Raw genomic sequence first — 20,625 nt, forward strand, 5'->3', positions numbered from 1 at the left:
TTTTCTTTAGAGGAAAAAAAAGGAATATTTATATATTTATACCATGTGTTTTAAGTTTACTAAAAAATCATATTTTTAAATTTTGATTTCATCATATGTATACCTTCAAATTATATTTTATACTCAAATTTATACATTTTTAGTATTAATCCTTAATTTTAAGCATAAAATACCTAAAAGTGCCCTTAAAAAAATAGAAAAAGAAAAAAAAACTAAAAAAAAACTTTAAACTTACGGTTTTAACCTTCAAAAGATCCAAAATACTATTAAAATAGGGTTTTTTTTGTTTTTTTAATTTTAATTTTTTGTAATATTGAAAAGCTTTAGTTTTATAGTTTGGTCATTTAAAGGTCAAAATTAATTATTGACCAAGATAAGGGATATATTTGTATATTAAATCTAATTTGAATGTATACATTTGATGAGATAAAAAACTGAAGGTCTAAATTTTGAATAAACCTAAAACGTAGGGTATAAAAATGTAAATATCCAAAAAAAAATGTTGGTTATGGTTTGGGTTCCAAGAAGTATTTTTTATACCGGTGCCTTTTAATATAGATAGATGTGCAAAATTTAACATGTAGATTTTTTTGTTTTATTTTTTTAAAATATAATGTTGGATCTAGAACAACAAATTTTGATAAGACACAATAGGTCGGTCAGTCAGTGGACCATAATGTGTTGCATCGGACCCGACTGTCCTAACATGAATCCCCGAGTCCGATTGGGTTATATTTCAACTTTGAAAGTCTATTGAGGCTGGGTCAGCCCAACCCAACCCAATCACCCTTTTAATTTCTTTTTTTGAATGCCTTATAAACTTGAGATATTATTTTTAAAGTTGGATTGACTTTTGTCACGAGTACTAAAACTACTACAAAATAAACCATAGTGACTGTAATGACCGAAAAAATTCTAGAATTAAATAATGTAAATTTATTTATTTAAGTCAAGAATTTTTTTTTGAGAATATCATGTCATATTTTGTGACTGAAGGATTTATGGAATTAATATCAGTGTTCCTAAATTCTGTAGCAAATTTTATGATTAATTCATAAATTACAAGCAAGTAAATTCAGTCGATAAATTCTTACCACAATTAAGGCGGAATAATTCTACAGTTTGAGAATTTAATCTCAGAAATCTCCCAGTACAGTACAATGTTAGCAGTGTATAGAGAAACGCTTTGACATTCAAAGAGAAAACCCTTAATTTCTAAACAGATAAGGGAAATTATAAGGGTAAAGCTTTTAGTAGAAAGATAAAGATATAGTATGAGCTCGGGAGTTGATACTGTTAGAAATGATGTCATTCCCGGGATATTGTACAGAAAAAGTTAAGATTATAATTTATGCAGTCTATAAATGTTTTCAAGACTGGAACAGTTTGAAATATTACAGCATTAAGAGCTTAATTCGATCTTGAATTATTCATGGATTAGTATCAGACTATAAATAAACAGCAGAAAAGGAACCGTCAGAAACAAAAATTTCTTATCGGCTAAGCTAATTCCCTACAGTCGATATAAATCTTGACTGCTTTATAGAGAACCTTAAGAGATAAGCTTAAGGAAGTAATGATGAGCTTGTATTTATGAGGGGGACAAATGTTGATCAACCATTGGAGATAAGAAATTTAGAAATCTTCTCTTTATCTTCTCCAATTACGGCCGAACACATAGATGGCCAAATGGCGATTAACAATTGGATGAGTGTAGCCGGCCAATGAGATAAGAGCACATAATGGATAAAATCAAGTTATCTATCATTCTTTGCTTATGTCAGCAAGATGACATCAAGTAAGTAATTAAGAATTTAAGTGAAGTATGATACAGTTACCGATTTTCAGACTGCAATAAGGAAAGAAGTGCAGAATGCTGTGTTGAACCCACAAGTGGGCCAACACATGAATATTAAGGTTAAGAAGTGAAAAAGAATTGAAAAACATCAATTCTAGGGTTTTAGAAATAACCAGAACGAAAAACGGACAAAAAATGGTTCCGAAAGGTCGAACCGAGAAAATTAGGATTTCTGATCGATTAGGGTTGACCAAATTAAAATTTATGGACCAAGAGTCGATCAATAAGTCACTCTTAAAAAGTTAGTTAAGGTTTAGTAAAGTTGACTAACTATCCAGAAAACACAGATAAAACGCATACCGGTTAGAAATTAAACTAAACCGGAAAAGAGATAACCATTAAATATAGATGGTTGAGATTTAAAGTGACTTTATGGATGGAGGGCTGAGATCACGCCATTTGCTTAGTGAGGTGGCTGGCCAAGCTTGCACAAGAAGCCAAGAAGAGATATTTTTAGTAGATTTTTGCAAAAAAGACCATAAAAGCTAGAAAATTGCTATTAGGCCTCTCCTTTCTTCCTCAACGTGTTTTAAGTGTAAAAACACAATAAACACTCTCTTTTTCATGCCAAAAACTAGTGCGTGTTCATCCAAGAGAGGAGAAAAATGATTTACCAAAAGTGAAGAAAATCAAGTTTTAAGCGAAAATCGATCGAACTGTCGAGGATTAGAGACTCCAGAGCTTGTTCTTCATTCTTTTAAGGTGATATTTTAATTTTTCCTATCATTGCCTTACCTTGGCCGAATTCATGGATGTGAAAAAAAGTACGGCAAAAGTTTACTAAGTTAATGATGGAATTTCAATTGATAAAGGAATTGAAAACCTAGTGATTAAAGGTTGAATTTTTGGTTGTTAGATTATGTTTCTAGCAACTTTTAGATATGACAATCCTAATGAGAATTTGGATGAAACCCTAGAGTATGGTTTCTAAGATGATAAGATTATATGAGAAAGATTGTGGGTTATGTCTAAGAGTTGGATTAATGGATAAAACAAGCTAATAATAGCTCGGGAAACACAGAAAAAATCAGGCAAAACTCTGCCGGATTTTAGTTTGAGAATTTGAAGTTAAAACTTAATTTTAGTTCTAAATAAAAGCTTTAAACTAGTTTTTTTTAGAAAACACTGCAAATCTAATAAAATAGTTTCGGTGTTAAACAGAAGAGTTCATTAAGGAACTCGAAGTATAGTCTCAAGAAAGTATTTTGAGTTTAGACCTTGTTTAATGGAAAAATAAGGTTATGAGGATTCAATAAACCTAATCTAAGTTTGAAACAAGGTTTTCAATCCTCTATGGTAGGAAAGAGAAAGAAAGCCATAAGTAGAGAAATCAGATTTTCTTATAAGCTTGCTAAAATAGAATAGCAAGTGATAGTTAATCTTACACTCTTAGTGGGTGTTTATTCTCAGAAATAAGCAAGAAAGAGAACAAACAGTGTGGCGAATCGAGGATTCCACCCCTTAAAACAGATAAGTAAGAATCTTACATGCAATATGAATAGATTTTAAAATAAACAGTACACATGAATTATATATGTTTGAGTATATTTCATGTTATAGTTGGGCTGACATTCCTTTCGCGTGGGTCAGGTCGGACAAGCCCTCTATCATTTTTGAGTGATTCGAACTTATAGCTCTTACATGATTAAACCCACAACTTTCTCCTAAAAACCACACTCCACCGAAACCCTCAACGCCACTATACCCAAAATGCACGAATTAGATGGTTTTTTGGTTTCTTTCATTATTATTATTATTTAAATCTTATATGGAATTGTCGAGGGGTTTGGCGCATAAGGACCCTTGTTCTCAAAACAAAAGGTGAAATGGGCAAAAGAAAATTGTATTCAAGACGGGGCCTTAAGTTTTTGTTTTTATGTTTTAGGAAATTTGCCATAAAGTTGTGTTATTACATGATCATGATGTTAAACAACAGTAGCTTTTTGTACTTACTTACACCTGATGACACAATTAATTACATAACTAATCCATTATTTGATAAGAAAAAAAACCTCATCATGCTCAAAACAAAATGGTTATTATTGTCAATAGTTTGCAACATTCTTCAACAATACTACATTCTTTCCAATTCAACACCTTTTGGCAAAAACTCCTCGCATGGCGACTATTTAATATCTTTTGGTAATTGGTAAAGAAAAGCCGCGCAACCCCTACCAGATCACTAGTATCATTAGTGTTACATATTATATAATATCTAATCCAATATAATAATATGATATGATATAATGTAATATAAAGTAGTAAAGAACAGATCGACGCTTATGAGACAACTTTTTTTAGCTTGTATCAATTGAATACTTGGCGGAAGCATATGAAATCTTTACAGCAATGAAGTAGCTAGGGAATAACAACTAAAAAATTATTACTTTCCTACCCAATTGTACACCATGACCTGGAATTCCCTTTTGTTCTTTTTCTCTCCTCTCTTTTTTGTTTTTTTGAATAAACTTTTTCTCTTCTCTTTTTGACAACTCATAAGCAGAATGCTAATAAGGAAAAAATTGGTGAAAGAAGACAAAATAGATATGAATTTTTATCTTTTATTTTTAGTTAATATTATTTTCAGTTAAATAACAATACTAATCAAAAGATATTAATCAAAAGAATTATGTATTTAAGGGCAAGTTTAACCATTTTCTAAAAAGAAAAGAAAAGAAAAGAAAATTCGTCTCTTATCTAAAGGGCCTAGAGCATCTCTAAGGAGACTATCTAAATTTTAAATAAATTTTTGCTAAAATAACTAAAAAATTATTTAGCTAGTAATTTTTGAGTGATACACTCTAATTATATTTTAATATTGATTTAATATAAAATATAAATAACTTTATTGAGTTTAAAAAAGACTATTTACATTTATTACGGTTGAAATTATAAAACAATATAAACAACTAAATGGATAGCCTCTTCTTGCTAGCTACATAAATTACCTCATTCAGTTCGCTGATTTAAGTTTTCAATTCGAGCTGAGATGTGACTTTATATGAGAGTTTTTAACTATAGTAGAAAAAGTTAGATGTAACTTTTTATGGAAGCTTTTAACCGTAACAAAATTGGATTGAAAACTCGAATCGGTGAAATGAACGAGGCTAGTTAGTGTGAAAGGCATTTTTCAAAATGGCTAACCATTATTTTTGATACAAGATTGAACTCGCAACCCCCTACCTAAATCTCACTCCACCTAAACACCCCAATACCACTAGACTAGGAAGTCTTAGGCAAATGGCTAACTATTTAGATTTTAGCTTAAGGCTGACAATCCGGGTAGCAACACGACTCCACGACTCGAAACCCGCACGAAATTAACGGGTTTGAATTTATCATAAATAAGTACGGGTCAAAATCAGGTCAAACTCGTGAAACACGATTAAATAATGTGTTATTTTCAGGTTGACCAGTCAACTCGTAATTGACCCGCCATAACTCGTTTATTAAACGTGTCATATTTGGGTAACACGAATACACAACCCGTTTATTACCCATTTTATAAACAAGTTCAACAATAGGTCAGAAATAGGTTAACACAACCCATTTATCACTTATTTTATAAACAGGTTCAGAAAGAGGTTAACATTACCAATTTATCACCCATTTTATAAACGGGTTGACAGGTAATCAACGGGTTGACACGACACGTTTATGACCTATTTAATAAACGTGTTATTCGTGTCGTGTCGTGTCAACCCGCCAATATACATGTCGTGTTTAGGTTTTGTATTTTGACATGATTAATAAACGGGTCGTGTTCGTGTCAAACCTATTCGTGTCAACTGAGGGGGTCAACACGAATTGCCACCCCTATTTTAGCTAATGGTTGGAGTGGAGAAAAATAATAATAAAAAAAATTAAATCATTTGTTATTTTAGTTGAAAACATTAAAAAAATAGAGATAAATACCTCTTAGAATGCACGAGTTTTAAATTTTACTCTTAATTAATACCTTTTAAAAAAGAAACTATATTAATCAAGATAATTAATTAAAAATAAAGGATAAACATCTTAACACAATATATTCAAGAAATGAGTTTAATTTTCTCAATATTTTTAAAATAGTTGGAGGAACGCTGACATACTTTTTAAATTCGGCTGATTGACAACAATTTTTAAAAACTGGAAAAGCTGAATTTACTAAACACGATAAGCTGTAACTTCGTTAAAAAAAATTAAAAGCGGTCTCCAAGTCCAAAGCAATGGTAAACGGGCCGTTAGTGGGCCTCACTCTATCTCGCACACGGTTTATTAGAAAATACGTCATCTTTAGACAAATTCGGCAGCTAGTTCTCAAGACTCAAACGCGTTGATCACCGACTAGTATTTTTTTGACTATCCACTCACTAGTCTTTTTATTTTTTTATTTGGCGAATAGCGTTAAGGCGAGCCTTATAAACTGTAAAATCTATTCAACCAATACCAACCCAGATTTCTATACCATTTCAAGTCTCTGCAGCCTTCACCATTAAGTCTGCTTTAACGAGAAAAAGTAGACATACAAAACCAGAACACCAGGGGGGGGAAAAAAAAAAACCTTAAAAATGTACGTCACAAGGCCACTTTCAATGTACAAAAAGTGTCCTTCTGCTCTGTCGGAGCCTCCACCGGAGGGCCCGAGCTCCGGAATTCTCGTGGTCCAAGACGAGGGAGCCGAGCCCAAGTGCTGCTTCGGCTTAGCGAAGAGCGACAGGATCAGGAGCCTCCCGATTCCCCAGAACAAGAACGCCGAGATTTACTACTCTCAGGGCGTGTCTCGAGACAGAGATCTCCATTTCCACAGTGTCTGGTTCGTTCCCGTTCTGGGTCTTCCCTTGTCTTCCAATACATACTATGCAGTCCATCCATTGGGCAAGGATAGAGGGTAATCATCTTCTTCTTCTTGTTTTTTTTTGGCGTAATTATTGCCACATTCTAGTGATTGGTGTGACGAAATCTATTTTTGTACAATTTTAGATAACAATTTGTTGACGGATTGAGAATGGAGAACTTGTTAGATGGGCCTGGATAGTTTTACATGAAAACTTGTTCTACTGGGGAAAAAAACCCGTTTCTGTTTGGGATTAGAAGTCTTAATTTCTACTGTTTGAGAGGATTAGGAACATAAATTGATAGGGCACAAATAGGATTTATAGTGGTTCAAACTACGTTCACTTTTTTGCTAAGGATTTTCACTTTGTTTTTCTGTGTAGAAAATGACTGGACTAATGTTGTATTAGGTCGACGCGGAGCAAAAATTATAGTATAATTAGGCTCCACACAACTCAACAGTTACAATCGCTGACATTAGTCATATTTCTAAAGTAGGAGGCGTTTAAGAGTTAAGTTCATTTTTTAATATTTGTTCACAATCACGGTTTTTGTTATTTAGTAAATACAATTTAAGGTCCTCATCATGATGACTTAAGATTTTGAGAGAATTGGTAAACTAATACCGGTTGAAGTTTCGATGGTTTTGGAGTTAAATCTCTATGATTACGCTGTTTAATTTGTCAGGTTTTAGCTTTTGTTTGAATTTCCTTTGCTTTGGCTTTTGAAACAAACGGTGAACTCGCATTTGTCTGCTATTGCAGAGAAGCATTTGCATGCTCCACAGAGGAGGAATTGGAAACCTGCTGCTTTTACACTTATGCTCCAGAAACACAACCCCAATCTTTTGATCCCCGCAACATATACCAACAAATGGAGATCTCTCTTCATGGAAGGCAAATCTCCCCGTGGGGTAGCGATTTCGAGGCCAAATCCATTGCCCCGGACGGGTTTGCTCCGGGATTCTTGGGAAGGAGAGAAGGATGGAAACTCCTTATTCGTTCAGATCAGGGCCCCGAGTTCGACCTTGGAGATGCGCAAGGCCTAAGTGCAGGACTCAGAACTCGCCTTCCGGACTTCAACTTTGCACTATCATGTGAGAAATCCATGCCCGTGGTAGTGGGGAAATGGTATACCCCTTTCATGTTTGTCAAAGAAGGAACACCAAAAACACTTAAAGATCAGATGAGGATGTCAATGTTCTATGAAATCACTCTAGAGCAGAACTGGGAACAAATATTTGCGTGTGATAACAACACCACCAGTGGAGGGAATTCTGTGGCTGTGGATGCTGTTATGAAGAGTGAAGTGGTTGTGGTTGGAGGGTTAGAAGCTGTGGTTGATGAGAGAGATTTGGGTGATGGAGTGTTGTGGTTTAGGAGTGTCAATAATGTGGGATCGGAGACAAGTATCGGGTTGAGCTTAGCTTTGGTTGAGAGGATGAAGTGGGAGCAGGAAAGAGTTGGATATGTTGTTGGGAAAGAAAAGGAAGTGGAGAAGAGAGAAGAATATAAGGGAGGGTTGGGTGATTGGAAGAGATTTGGGTGTTATGTTTTGGTTGAGAGGTTTGTTTTCAAGAGAATGGATGGGAGCTTGGCTCTAACACACAAGTTCAGGCACACTCATCAGATAAGGACCAAATGGGAATGAGATGTTGTTTGCTTCTTTTACTGTACACCAAAGACATGGATTCATTTTTTGGGGTGAGTATTTGTACACATCTTTTGTATTTAAACATTTTATTTTTTATTTTTATTTCGAGAAAAGTATGTGTAATGTAGTCTATATCTGGTTGTAATAAGAATTTGTTCATTATTTTTTCCTAGATGATGAAAATTTTTTGTAATGCTGTACTTGAGAATTATTAATATCAGAGATTCAGAAGATGGCTTGATTGGTTTGGCTCTGCATTTTGCGTTTTGCTCTTTGATGTATTATGGCTTTTCAGGCAGAGCAATTTTATAGTAAAAACTAGAGAACTTGGGAGTATTTACCGTCGTTTGAATCTTATTAAGGGGCATCTTTTGAATCTTTTTGTTCCGTTGGTAACATAGGTGTGAGAGTAAATTTATTGATTGATTATTAAAAGAAAAGATCAATGTTCTTCTCAGAACTATGGACATGTTATTTTTGTAAGTTAAGTTGAGAACTTGACATGTAAAGTGAATTTATGTAAGAGAAAATACTGTAAAAAAAAGTTGAATTTGAATTTTTATTAGAAAAAATAATGTAGTAAAAAAGTTTGAGTTGTAAAAAGAACAGGCCGTATATTTGTGAAGTTGTTTTTGTTTCGAGAAATCTATTAGAATGACTATCCAATAAAATGAAATTGACAAAATGACCTTTATTTTTTATAAAAAATGACCACTCGATCGTTCTTTATAAAAAGTAATCGTTTCTGTTTGCAAATAAAAATTTTTAAAAAATTATTTTACTTATAAAACTTTCCAATTCAATTATTTTACAAAGGCCTCCTTTGTCTCTAAAGATTCTTCCACGTTTTTAATAACACTCGAAAGATTGACACATAATCATTCATTGAACGCGAGAGTAAAACAACTTTAGTGGATATTTGGTGAGCATTAGGTATAGGAGTCGTAGGTAAGATAGCTAAATCTTCTCTTTAGGTGAAGAACCAAGAGGGATCGAGCTTCGACAAGTCAATAGATTATAGTTAGCGATAACACCGACTCCAATATTTTTCAACGAGATGAAAAAAGAAAAATAATAAGCGTAAGTTGGAATTCGACAACATTTTAAAACGACATCAAGAAATAAAACTACAATGACGCTAATAACTGTCAATAACAAGGAACGACAATATTCCCTAAAAAAAAAAAGGAACGACAATAACCTCATCAAGATTTTGGAAAAAGACAACGACACAAAGAATACAAAGATTCTTCAAAGGGAATCAAGGAGAACGACGATAAACTAAAAAACGAGATTGACGTGAAAAAGAACACACTTTTTTTTTTTGGCTAAATAAAAAATAAATAAACGACAAAGCTGGAAAACAGGAACATAAGAACGACATTGACGTTTAATGTTAGCAGGAAAACAATAATTAATTAAACGACAAAGCTGGAAAAGACAGGAACATGAGAACGACGTGATTTCAGAAAACGACAAAGTAATAACCATTGAAGCAATTTCAACACAAAAAACGTCCTCAACTAAAAAACAACAAGCGACACATCACACAAAGAAACAGAGCATAATACAAAGACACACACACACACACACAAGGGACACACCAAACATTTGATGAAACCCGATGGAGCTGTATATACGCATGTTTAATTTCGGCTATTGTCGTTGTATGACAAGGCAAAACTAATTATATGCTATCACTCATTTGATGAATAACTCAGATTTAATCATATAAATAGAGTATTAGAAATTTATTTGATCAGATTTATTTCGTATCAATCTATTGGAAATTTCTCACGTAGCCACCCTTTTTAGCACTACCTGTAGGCCAAGTAAAAAAAAAGAGTTTAATTACTGTTTTATTGGATATCAAACTGCAGGTACATAATCTACCGGAGCACTTGCGGGCATTATAGTAGAATTAAGAGCAATGTTAGTTGTTCTACCCGAGATTTATTTCGTATTAGTTATCCACTCGTACGTTCCACAATCCACGTGTAGTATATTAATAGAGACGGATAATAATGGTTCTAAGATATAAATAAAAAAATATTTTAAATAATGTTATAAGACACTGATAGTACTCATATAAAAAATTAATGTATGAGATCTATCAATAGATTCACTTTTTATTATTAATAGTGTTTAATACTGATAGTGCCTCTAAGTATTTTTTTTTTAAATTCTAATAAAAACCTTGTTTCTGCTCCACTCCGTCGTCCATTATCTCTCTTTTGATAAGCTTTACTTTTCTGACACCAAACAATCACCTGCTGCCTCTCTTTTCTTTCTTCTTCAACAAAAGATCGATTAAAACAAAAAGGAGCACAATTAAAAGTCATCGCCCAAGAAAAGAAAAAAATACAATGACAAATTGTTAGGATTCAGGAACCCATGGTCGAAGTCACATGAATATCAATGTTAGCAAAGTCTTTGGACTTCAAGGACATGTATCAACAAGTGGAGATTTCTCTTCACGCGAGGAAAATCGAGCCTTGGGTAGTGAGTTAGGCCAAATACCGTAACCCCTGATGGATTTGCTCTGGGATTCTTGGGGATAACAAAGTGATGAAAATGTTAGTTTTGAAAACGATTTTTTATGCGAAAGTGTATATCTAACAGATTGTGTATAATAAAAATTTTAACAAATTTTTGAGATACTTTAAAGAATAAATAAATAAATTTATTTATTTACATAGCGAATGATTATGTCGATAACTTGAGTTTTTTGACTATGAATATTTCTCGCTCTAAGCTTGTTTAGAATACCCAAATCCTCCTTATTAATTCTTTGAATCTACGAAGACATGTGTGTGAACACACTTGAAATAAAACGATATTAACAAATAAACACTCAAGTATTTCACGAACACCAATACATACATGATGTGAATTTGAGAGAAAATTTTTCTTTTCCTCACTCTATAAAATTCAGCCACACTATGCTAGGGAGAGTAAAAATTGTGTTTTTCAATTTTCTGCAATCTTCTATTTATAGAGAAGTAGTGAGACTCCCAAAAGAAGTCTCATCTTTATCTGCAAGATAAAGCTTAATAATTATCTCATACTTCTAATTGATTTTAGAAATAAAATTCCCTCTCTCTCTCTTATCCATTGGGGCCGGCCACCACAGGGATATTCTCCCCCTGTGGTTGGCGCAAATAGCAGATATGGAAGGAGAAAAAATATCTTTTATCCTGCAGTCTAATTTTGACTCAAATTTAAATTCCAATTGAAATCAAACTTAATTTAATTTTAATTGCAATTGGACAACTTATCAAATAAGTCAATTGAATAACTTAGAGAGTAAGCAACTGAATCCCAGAACTGTGTTGAGCATGTACACCATGTGGACTCCTCCACATGTGTGTTCTAAAATTCAAATTTAAATAATCACATTATTTAATTTACAATTAATTCTCAATTAATTATTCTTGAGTGTTCTATTTAGAATTTCATAATTCTAAAATTGTCATTTTGCCCTTAATGTCTTGTAGGATTACAAGGACGACACGAAGACTCGTGGACCTATAATTCTGAGCTCTAATAAAATTAATAATTAGTTAAAACTCTTTAATTAATTCTAAAAGTTACTCCACTATAATTTACTTTTAAACTGTGAAGTGTCCATTTGATATAATCATTACATATACATCAATCATCCACAAATAATTCATAATTAGAGTTAGGTGAAATCCGTTGACCTCTCTAATTACATCTTTATCATTGAGTATCATTGATTCCCTAATGGACAGTGATTCATCAAACACAGCTTCTACTAGTCTAAGTACCGAATCAATCTTCAAGAGAATTATTTATCTACTTCTTTCTCAAGAAGGAATGGATTCCATCTTGTATAATAACATCTCGGCTACTCACTTCATCATGTCTCCAAAATACAAGAAATATGTTTCAACATCTCAGAATCCGTACCGAGTAACTTAAAAGACACAAATCCATAAATAAGAATCTGCTAATAACTCAGGATTAAGATAGTTTTATATATGACCATCGGTATACTCAATTAGATTTTTATACTTAACAAAAATTATAAGAAATTCACATTGTATCTGTGTCCCAGTTCCACACAATCTCATCATGTGTAATACACTCATTCCATATTTTGTCATATTAACCTTGTGGATAATACCATTCTATTCTAAATGGAAATGACATGTATTAATAATGTTTTAATTAAAGATTCTGAACTTTAATTAAATTTATTACGAATATTGTTTTGATTATTATCCTTAAATATTATCATGTCGCATATGACACTTATATACAATATTTAAGGTCACATAAATAATCAAGGATTTTTCAATGATATTCATAAAATATTCAATAATATATGCACATAAAATAATGAATAAACTCTTTTATTAAATAAATGATAAAAATCATATTGCATCTCATGCTTTTAAGACACCATTCTCAATAGAAAACTCCCATGTTCCAATGGCCCCGAGTTCGAGCTTGGCAATGCACAAGACCTAGACACAAAATTGTGAAGCCATCTTCTTGATATTTGCTTGTATGAGAAATGGGTAATTTTTAAAAATACCCCTTTAAATGGGGTTCCTTTTTATTTATATTCTTAACATTAGCCCATATATTTTTATTTTTTAACTAGAACTAGTCAATGAGTAAAGTATTTTAAAAGAGATAATTTTAGTAAGTTAGGTATTTAAAGAAGTAGAATCTGTAATTTTCTCGTGAGAAATCCAAGGTTGTGGTTGAGGGGAAATGGTATTGCCTCTTCATGTTTGTCATGGAAGGAACTCCCAAAACAATGAAAGATGAGAAGAGGAGGTCAGTGTTTTATGAGATGACACTAGAGCAAAACTAGGAACAAGTATTTGCATGTGACAATGTTGAAAAGTGTGAAAATGGTTTCGTGGATGTTGATGTTGTTTTGAGGAGTGAAGTGGTTGTGGTTGGAGGGGTTTAAGGTTTGGTTGATGAGAGAGATTTGGGTGATGGGTTTTTGTGGTTTAAGAGTTTTGGTAATTTGAAGAGAATGGATGGGTGCTTGGTCCTTACACATGATTTCTGGCACACTCATCAGATTAGGACCAAATGGGATGACGAGGTATTACTTCTTTTATGGTACAACACAAATTTTTATTTTTATTTTTCCCTCTGAAATATGGGATTCATCCTTGCGTAGATAAATCTCCACTATTTATATAAAGTGAGTCTCACTAGATAAATTCACGTGAGACTCACCTCATACGAACGACAGGAATTTATCACAATAGGCGTGTCTAGGAGTGCTCTTTTCTTCTATTCATGTATCTCTCTCTTTTGTTTTGTTTTGTTTTTTGTTTTTGTCATCATCGTCATCATTGTTGTTGTGTCCGTATTTGCTCCAGAGTAAAGTTTTTGTATAATGTAAGTCTGCAAGCAAGTTGTGCACTCCTTTGTATATATCTTGTTGTAAAAAGAATTTGTTCAATCTTTTCCCTATTTGCTGAAAATTTTGTTACTGCGTTGGATTGATTATTACAAATTCAAAAGATAGCTTGCTGTGTTTGCTATGATTTTTTTTTTTTTTACTTTTTTGCCCTTTGCTGTATTATGCCTTCCAGTTCCAGGCAGAGCAATTTTGTAGTAAGAGATCATGACAAATTACCGTCTCCCTATAAATTGCCCTGTTTCGTTGCTTAAAATTCCAAGCATAAGATTTTGTTAGCTCCAACAACTTTATAATTTCTTTCTGTAACCAATGAAAACCTTGAAGTGTTCAACAAGAGAAAAGTAAAAATAAAAACCTTCCCAAGTTTAAAAATTAGACTCGCTCTTAACATTTTTTGTTCTTTTTGACAAATCAAGAATTCTTCACACGGTTGGAAACGTCAAACCCTTACCTTCACAAAACAAGAAGGATTACGGGTCAAAAAGAAGATCTTTTACATCTCATTCTCAACTTCTTATTAAGTTATTATAAACACGTGGCATAAATATACATGTTTCAAATAGTCAAATTTGTACTTATCTTTCCCTCTAAGTTCCACCACATTGCTAATCATAATAAGAGATTCAAAAGTTTTGACAAATTATCATTGAAGAATTCTGTAGCTTTGACCAAGTTGCCTTAGTTAATTCAGCATCCTTTTTTTTTTTCCTCTTATAAATACTCCTAACAACGTAAACTTTACTATCCTCAACTCACAATAACAAAGTTAAGGAAACAACAACAAAGAAGAAAAAGAAGAACAAGCAAAATTATTTGGAGATATTATCGAAACAATAAAGTATTATAAGAGAGAAAAATGTACGTGACACGGCCTCTTTCAATGTACAAGAAGTATCCCTCGGCTCTCTCCTTGCCTCCACCTGAGGGTCCGAATACCGGAATATTGGTGATTCAGGACGAAGCAGCCGAGCCAAGACATTTTTTCGGATTGTTTAAGGGTCACGAACTAAAACACTTGCCTTTTCCCCAGAACAAGGACTTGAAGCTTCGTTACTCCTATTCGACCGGCACCGGACAAAACAGCACTCAACACGTTTCGCATTTCTATGCCGCCTTCATCCCCGTTCTTAACCAGCCACTGTCTTCGAATCGGTACTATTTGATACAGCCACACGGCAGCCATAAAGGGTATGCATATTTTTAGTCTAAAGTGCTGAGTTTAGTTATTACTTCATGTTAGTAATTTATAGTTTTTGACCATCAAATATTCCTCTGTTCTGTGACCAATCTAGGAAATTTTTGGCTTGAGGAAGATTACTTAGATACATGCATTAGTGAATCTGACTAATCATATACTAAAATTTTTCCCATTTGCCTTATAGAGAAGCATACACAAATTCAACGCTAGATGACATGGAAACATGCTGCTTCTGCAAATTTGTCCGCGAGGTAGAGCCACAACCTTTGCATCCCCAGAACATATACCAACAATTCGAAATCCGCCGTGAAGGAAGATTCAATCAAATCGGCGGTTTCGTTGCCAAATCACTAGCTGCAGACGGGTTCCCACCAAAATTCCTTGCAAGGAAAGGGTGGGAAGCATACACTTCAACTCCAAAAGATTTCCATTTGGACGAAGCGTCGGGCCTAGACACAACTCTCCGGTCCCGCCTTCCTGAATTCAACTTCCCATTAGCCTCCACAAACTCTAGTAGCCCTGTGGTTGTGGGAAAATGGTACTGTCCCTTCATGTTCATCAAAGAGGGCACACCAAAGGAGCAAATGAGCAAATCAATGTACTACAAAATGACTCTTGAGCAGAGATGGGAAAAAATTTACTTATGTGAAAGAGATTCTAGTGAAGCAAATGGTTCCATAATTGATGTTGATGTTGAGGTTGAAAGAGAAGTAGTAATGGTTGGTGGGAAGGAAGTGGGACATGTTGAGAGAGATGAGGCTAATGAGGTGGTTTGGTATAGGAGTTTTGGCAATTGTGTGGGCTTGAGTTTGGCAATTGTGGGGAAAATGGAATGGGAAGAGAAAAATGTTGGGTGGGTTAGAGGGAATGATAGGAAAGTGAGAGTGAAGAAAGTGGAGGAGATTGATGGAGAGATGAGTAATGAATGGAGAAGATTTGGTTGCTTTGTGTTGGTTGAGAGGTTTGTACTTAGAAGATTGGATGGAAGCTTGGTTTTGACTTATGAATTTAGGCATACTCACCAGATTAGAAGCAAATGGGAATGAGAAATTTGTTGCTCTTTTATGCTGTTTTGATCAAAGGCTGGTATATTCACTTGTGTCATGTGTGCCTATATTTGACTATATAGCCGAGAAAATTACTGAATTTATCCTTAGAAGTGAATAAGTCTAAATTTTTATTTTTTACTCTTTATTAATATCATTTTAACTAGTATAGTATTTGATTAAAAAAGTATTAAGGTAAAAATTAAGACCCATACAATATAAAAGGATATTTTCTCATTTTCCCTTGACTAGCAAGACTTGGTTCTTTTTTAGGCATCATTTTGTTGTCAAATTCTTAGTTGCACAGGATATGAATGGCCTGCCTTATGGAATGACCAAATGAACATCCTCTTCTAAATAGAATCCTATTACTAATTAAATGTGTGAATGAATCTGAGAAAAAGATGTACAAATATGCTGGATCTTCTTCGTTTTTAGAACTTTTTTGTTTGTATTGTTTACTCTAATTTCTGGTTTTCTGTAATTTTGAAACTTTCTTATAGAACTTCCAGTGAATACATATTTGCTTCATTCAACCATTGATTTGGTTAATTGTTTTCTGTCTCTCTCTCCCTCTCAATATGGTTGTGTAATAACTGAACAGTTTCCATCTTTCTTACAAATTCGTGAATAAAAGTAGAGTTTGGACAAATTCGCTTATTCAGTTTAGCAATTTGTATTAGTCGTTCCAATTTCTTAATGAAAATGCTTTTTTATTTTTCAAAATTCTTTTGCTTCCGTTTTTAAGATTGCAAGGAACTCTTATTGATAACGTCCAAACCTTAGAAAAGTCAAATATTGAATTGATTTTCTTTATATGTTTATTGAATACTCCAAATTTTCGTATTGATCATCGTTCGTCAAAATTTAAAAAAAAAAATAAAAACAAAAGGTCAAAGATGTAGGGAACTTTTTTCTTTTCCTGGGACAAAGGAGTAGGGAACTTTCAATAAATATGGGATATATACGATTTAAACTTCATAAAAAAAAAAGTAACTCTTATTTTGGATGTTCTTGAAATTAAATCTTCGCATTTTTTTGAAAGGGAAGTTGCATTTAATTAAAAATTGATTATAAAAGTCATCTCGATAAAGTGCTAATGACCCATTAGAAGGATGAGCGCATGCCTGAGGCTTAAAAATGGGAGAACACATCGGTACACTAACAACGAGCGCACATAAAGCTCGAATTAAAGAAACCCCTCCCATCGAGATAGGCTTTCGAGCACTGGAGGGACAAATGGCCAGACTCCACAAAGAGGGGACATCTACATGGCATAGAAAAAGTGCTAGCCGGACCAAGACAATCCTATCAGGAGACATACAAACGACCTTAAGCCGATCACCAAAAACTAACAACAAATAGCAAAAGAAATGAGGATCGGGTGGGAAGAACATCGCCCTTATTACAAACACAAAAATTACATAAAAAAATAGAATAAACCTCCGACCACAACCGTTAGAAGCCTCCGGTAAAGGGCAACCGGCCAATGGGCCATTGAGGTGTTAGAGAGATTGTAATATATCTCTCAATTTCGATATCACAAAGTTGGCCTAAAACACATTCGGGAAGAACAGGTGCGCACAAGCGCGCGCTGCAGCGTACGGACGCGCTGCAGTGCGCCTCTTGGGTGCTGCAGCCTGCGTAAAATAGACCTCTCGGGTCTGTTTTGCGAAGCCTGAGCGCTGTAGTGCACGGCAACGTGCGCTGCAGCACGCACAAAACAGACCTCTCGGGTATGTTTTGCGTAGCTCGAGCCCTGCAGCGTGAATGTCTTCCGTTGCAGCGTAAATTACTAACGGAAAACGTGTTTTCGTGTGTTTTAGTGATTTAAAAAGGTCTTGAACCATTGCATCCATTTGTGATATGTTTTCTCACATATCTGAGCACTTATTAACAATAGAAATAACTATTGATATAAGTGCATCAACATATAAAAGATAACCTTTAAAATTGAAAAGGTATCTTTATGTGAAAGGTTGTAACACTTAAAGAGGATGGATGCATCCCTGTCTTTAATTAATGGACTTCAGAAAATACATATTTATTATTGTTCTGGAACTCAATATTTTTTGCTGGATATTGTGTTCAAGGGTTTGTTGTATATATCTTAGGGGTAATTTGCCATTAAAAACTCATTAGCAAACTTTGAGAAGTGAGGGTAAATAAAACCTTAAAGGAAAGTATTCCTATACGCCTCAAACCCTCTTTCTGCTTTCTCTATTCTTTTCTTCCTCCCAAATCCGAATTTCTCAACATGAGGGAGATAGCTGGCCAAGAGATCTCAGCTACCAAACAACAAACTCGCCTGTAAATGAAGCCCATCAATTCGGCTTCTAAGCTCCAAACCAATTTAGATACACCTAAATGGAGCCACCATACCGTACAACGCCACTAACAACGAGGAACTCACAACTAGGAAAGCCAGAGGACCAAGTTTCATGGCCAGGAGCCCGACGGCGTGTCCGGAGGCAGCCCCAAAACTCCAGTCGTCGTTCACTCTTTTTTTCTTTGATTCGTGTGGGGAGAGAGAGAGAGTAGAAAACTCTAAAACGTGGTACAATCTTTGCATTTTTCAAATTCATATAAAATTCGTACTTTTCTAAGTCAACAGTTGATTTTACGCGGACTTAGAAATAAACTTGTAATGTAATACGCTAATTGACAAATTATCCTATGCAACCTAACTTGAAAATTGTTATTTTATGATTTTTTTTTCCTTTGTTTTCTCATTGATTAGGCCTCATCCATTTTTAATTGGACAAATTACACTTTTCCCCTCTGAACTATTAGCCTTGTAACAAAATACCCCCTAAATTTAAAAAATAACAAATTTTTCTCATGATTAATTCGCCATTAGCACGTGTCCCCATTTTCCGCCCTCTCGGTTAAATTTTGAACATTAAGTGACATATGTAAGTCGCTGAGGCATTTAATTTTTATTCTATTATGAAATGACGATTTTTTTCATCCAAGCCTAGCTGTTGACCGGTCAAACCCACCATTGACCGGCATTGACCGAGGTGAGGGGTCAGCGGGATGTGTGTCAAATCGAAGATCTCGAAGTGAAGAACACTTATCCGGGGTGGATTTCTCCAAATGACATCCGGTTCGCCGGAAAATGCCCCAAACTCAAAATAGACATAGGCAGTACATTGGAGCTCCTTTGACACCGATCGGGTAAGTAATCATGTGGCTTTTGCTCCACTCAGCGAGGAAAATATAATAGTACAACGTGCCGGTTAAACAGAGGTCAGATGGCGTTGGAATTCGGTGTGGAGACAAAATGGACCAAAACTTTAACCGACGCTTGCAGGTGATCGGCATCGAGATTCCATGTAACGATCCCTCACGAGCTGTCACAGTTATCTTAACTTTCAAACATTTACCTTTAAAAAAAATGCGGAAAATAGTTAAGCTTGAAACACTTTACTTTGAATGACTTGAAGAAATCCTAAATTTTTTTTATATTATAACTTTAAAAATTTTAAACCTCATCAAAGGAAAATAATCTTTAGGTTCAACTCATTTATTAAAATCCATACTGTAAAATAAACTTAAAAAAAGATCTTAAGTATTCTTCAAATTAAAACCACCATAAACCAAAGCACCAAAACAATAAAAAAAAAAAATTAACAACTTTGTTTAACATTAAGCACTTTCATTCAATGATCGTTTCTCTCGTTTTCCTATCACGCACCGCTCGCATCTGCTCCAACATTTTCCGTGGCTACATCTTACCCTTTAGATGGTCTGCACCATGAAATAACTTATATAAGAAATGTTGGAAAATTAATGGCATCGAGTGCGCAGCGGAATTTAAAAATTTTAATCAACGTCAAAGCCAAACAAGAACATGTTCATGATGCTATATAACATAAATACTAAAGATCTAAAACATACCTTTTGAGATTTCAGGAAACTGCACGTCTGACAGATCTAAGCGTTCCAAACAGCAACCGGAAGAGCCTCAACCAACTGGTCTTCTTTGCTATTCTCGTTTCCACAATCGGTGTGCGGGTGGGCATACGTCGTTTAATCTCCTCTAGGTATTCTTGATCTCCTTCCAATCATAAGAGAGCCAAAGAAAAAATTGTTCTTGAGAATTAAACAATTTTTCCTCTCAGGAATCTTTTATCAATAGCCTCCAAAAAGTCTCTCAAGTGATCTAATGAGTAATGTGACTTAATAGGCTATTTATAGTGTTTTGGAAGTCATACTTTCGTAACAATTAGGTTTCCCAAAGTTCTAATCGCATCCAGAGTCGATTTTACCATGTCATCATGCATTTTACGTTACAACCGGTCGACCGGTGACAGAGACGTTATAACTCACCGGTCAACCTGTCTTCACTAACCGGTCGACCTGTGACCGGTCTACCCAACCGGTCGACCTGTCTGCACTGACGAAAGTTGTTTTTCCTAGTTTTTCAATACGGGAAACTTGCATAGAGCCTCAGTTTTGATTCAAACAACCCAATAGAGAAATTGCATGATCAAAACAGTCATATAATAGTCTTCCTATATTAAACAACTCTTAAAACAATAATTCAACCAATTTATCTAGAATTAATTTATCAATTAATTCACTCGATAAATCACCCATGAATTAACTTTGAACATCTTTTACGGAAATA

General features: G+C 34.3%; 2 protein-coding genes across 2 annotated transcripts; both read left to right on the forward strand.

The window, feature by feature from the left end:
- Positions 1–6,224: 6,224 nt before the first annotated feature.
- LOC21409201 lies at positions 6,225–8,675 on the forward strand. The gene is made up of 2 exons (XM_010093394.2): positions 6,225–6,728; positions 7,438–8,675. Exons 1-2 carry the CDS (start codon positions 6,409–6,411, stop codon positions 8,321–8,323), a joined length of 1,206 nt encoding a protein of 401 aa, XP_010091696.1. The 5' UTR covers positions 6,225–6,408; the 3' UTR covers positions 8,324–8,675.
- Positions 8,676–14,510: 5,835 nt separating this feature from the next.
- Positions 14,511–16,112, forward strand: LOC21409202. Its single transcript, XM_010093395.2, has 2 exons — positions 14,511–14,933; positions 15,128–16,112. Exons 1-2 carry the CDS (start codon positions 14,602–14,604, stop codon positions 15,987–15,989), a joined length of 1,194 nt encoding a protein of 397 aa, XP_010091697.1. The 5' UTR covers positions 14,511–14,601; the 3' UTR covers positions 15,990–16,112.
- The last annotated feature ends 4,513 nt before the right edge of the window (positions 16,113–20,625 follow it).

The sequence above is a fragment of the Morus notabilis genome, unplaced genomic scaffold, assembly GCF_000414095.1.
Source record: "Morus notabilis unplaced genomic scaffold, ASM41409v2 Scaffold73, whole genome shotgun sequence".
NCBI lineage: Eukaryota > Viridiplantae > Streptophyta > Magnoliopsida > Rosales > Moraceae > Morus > Morus notabilis.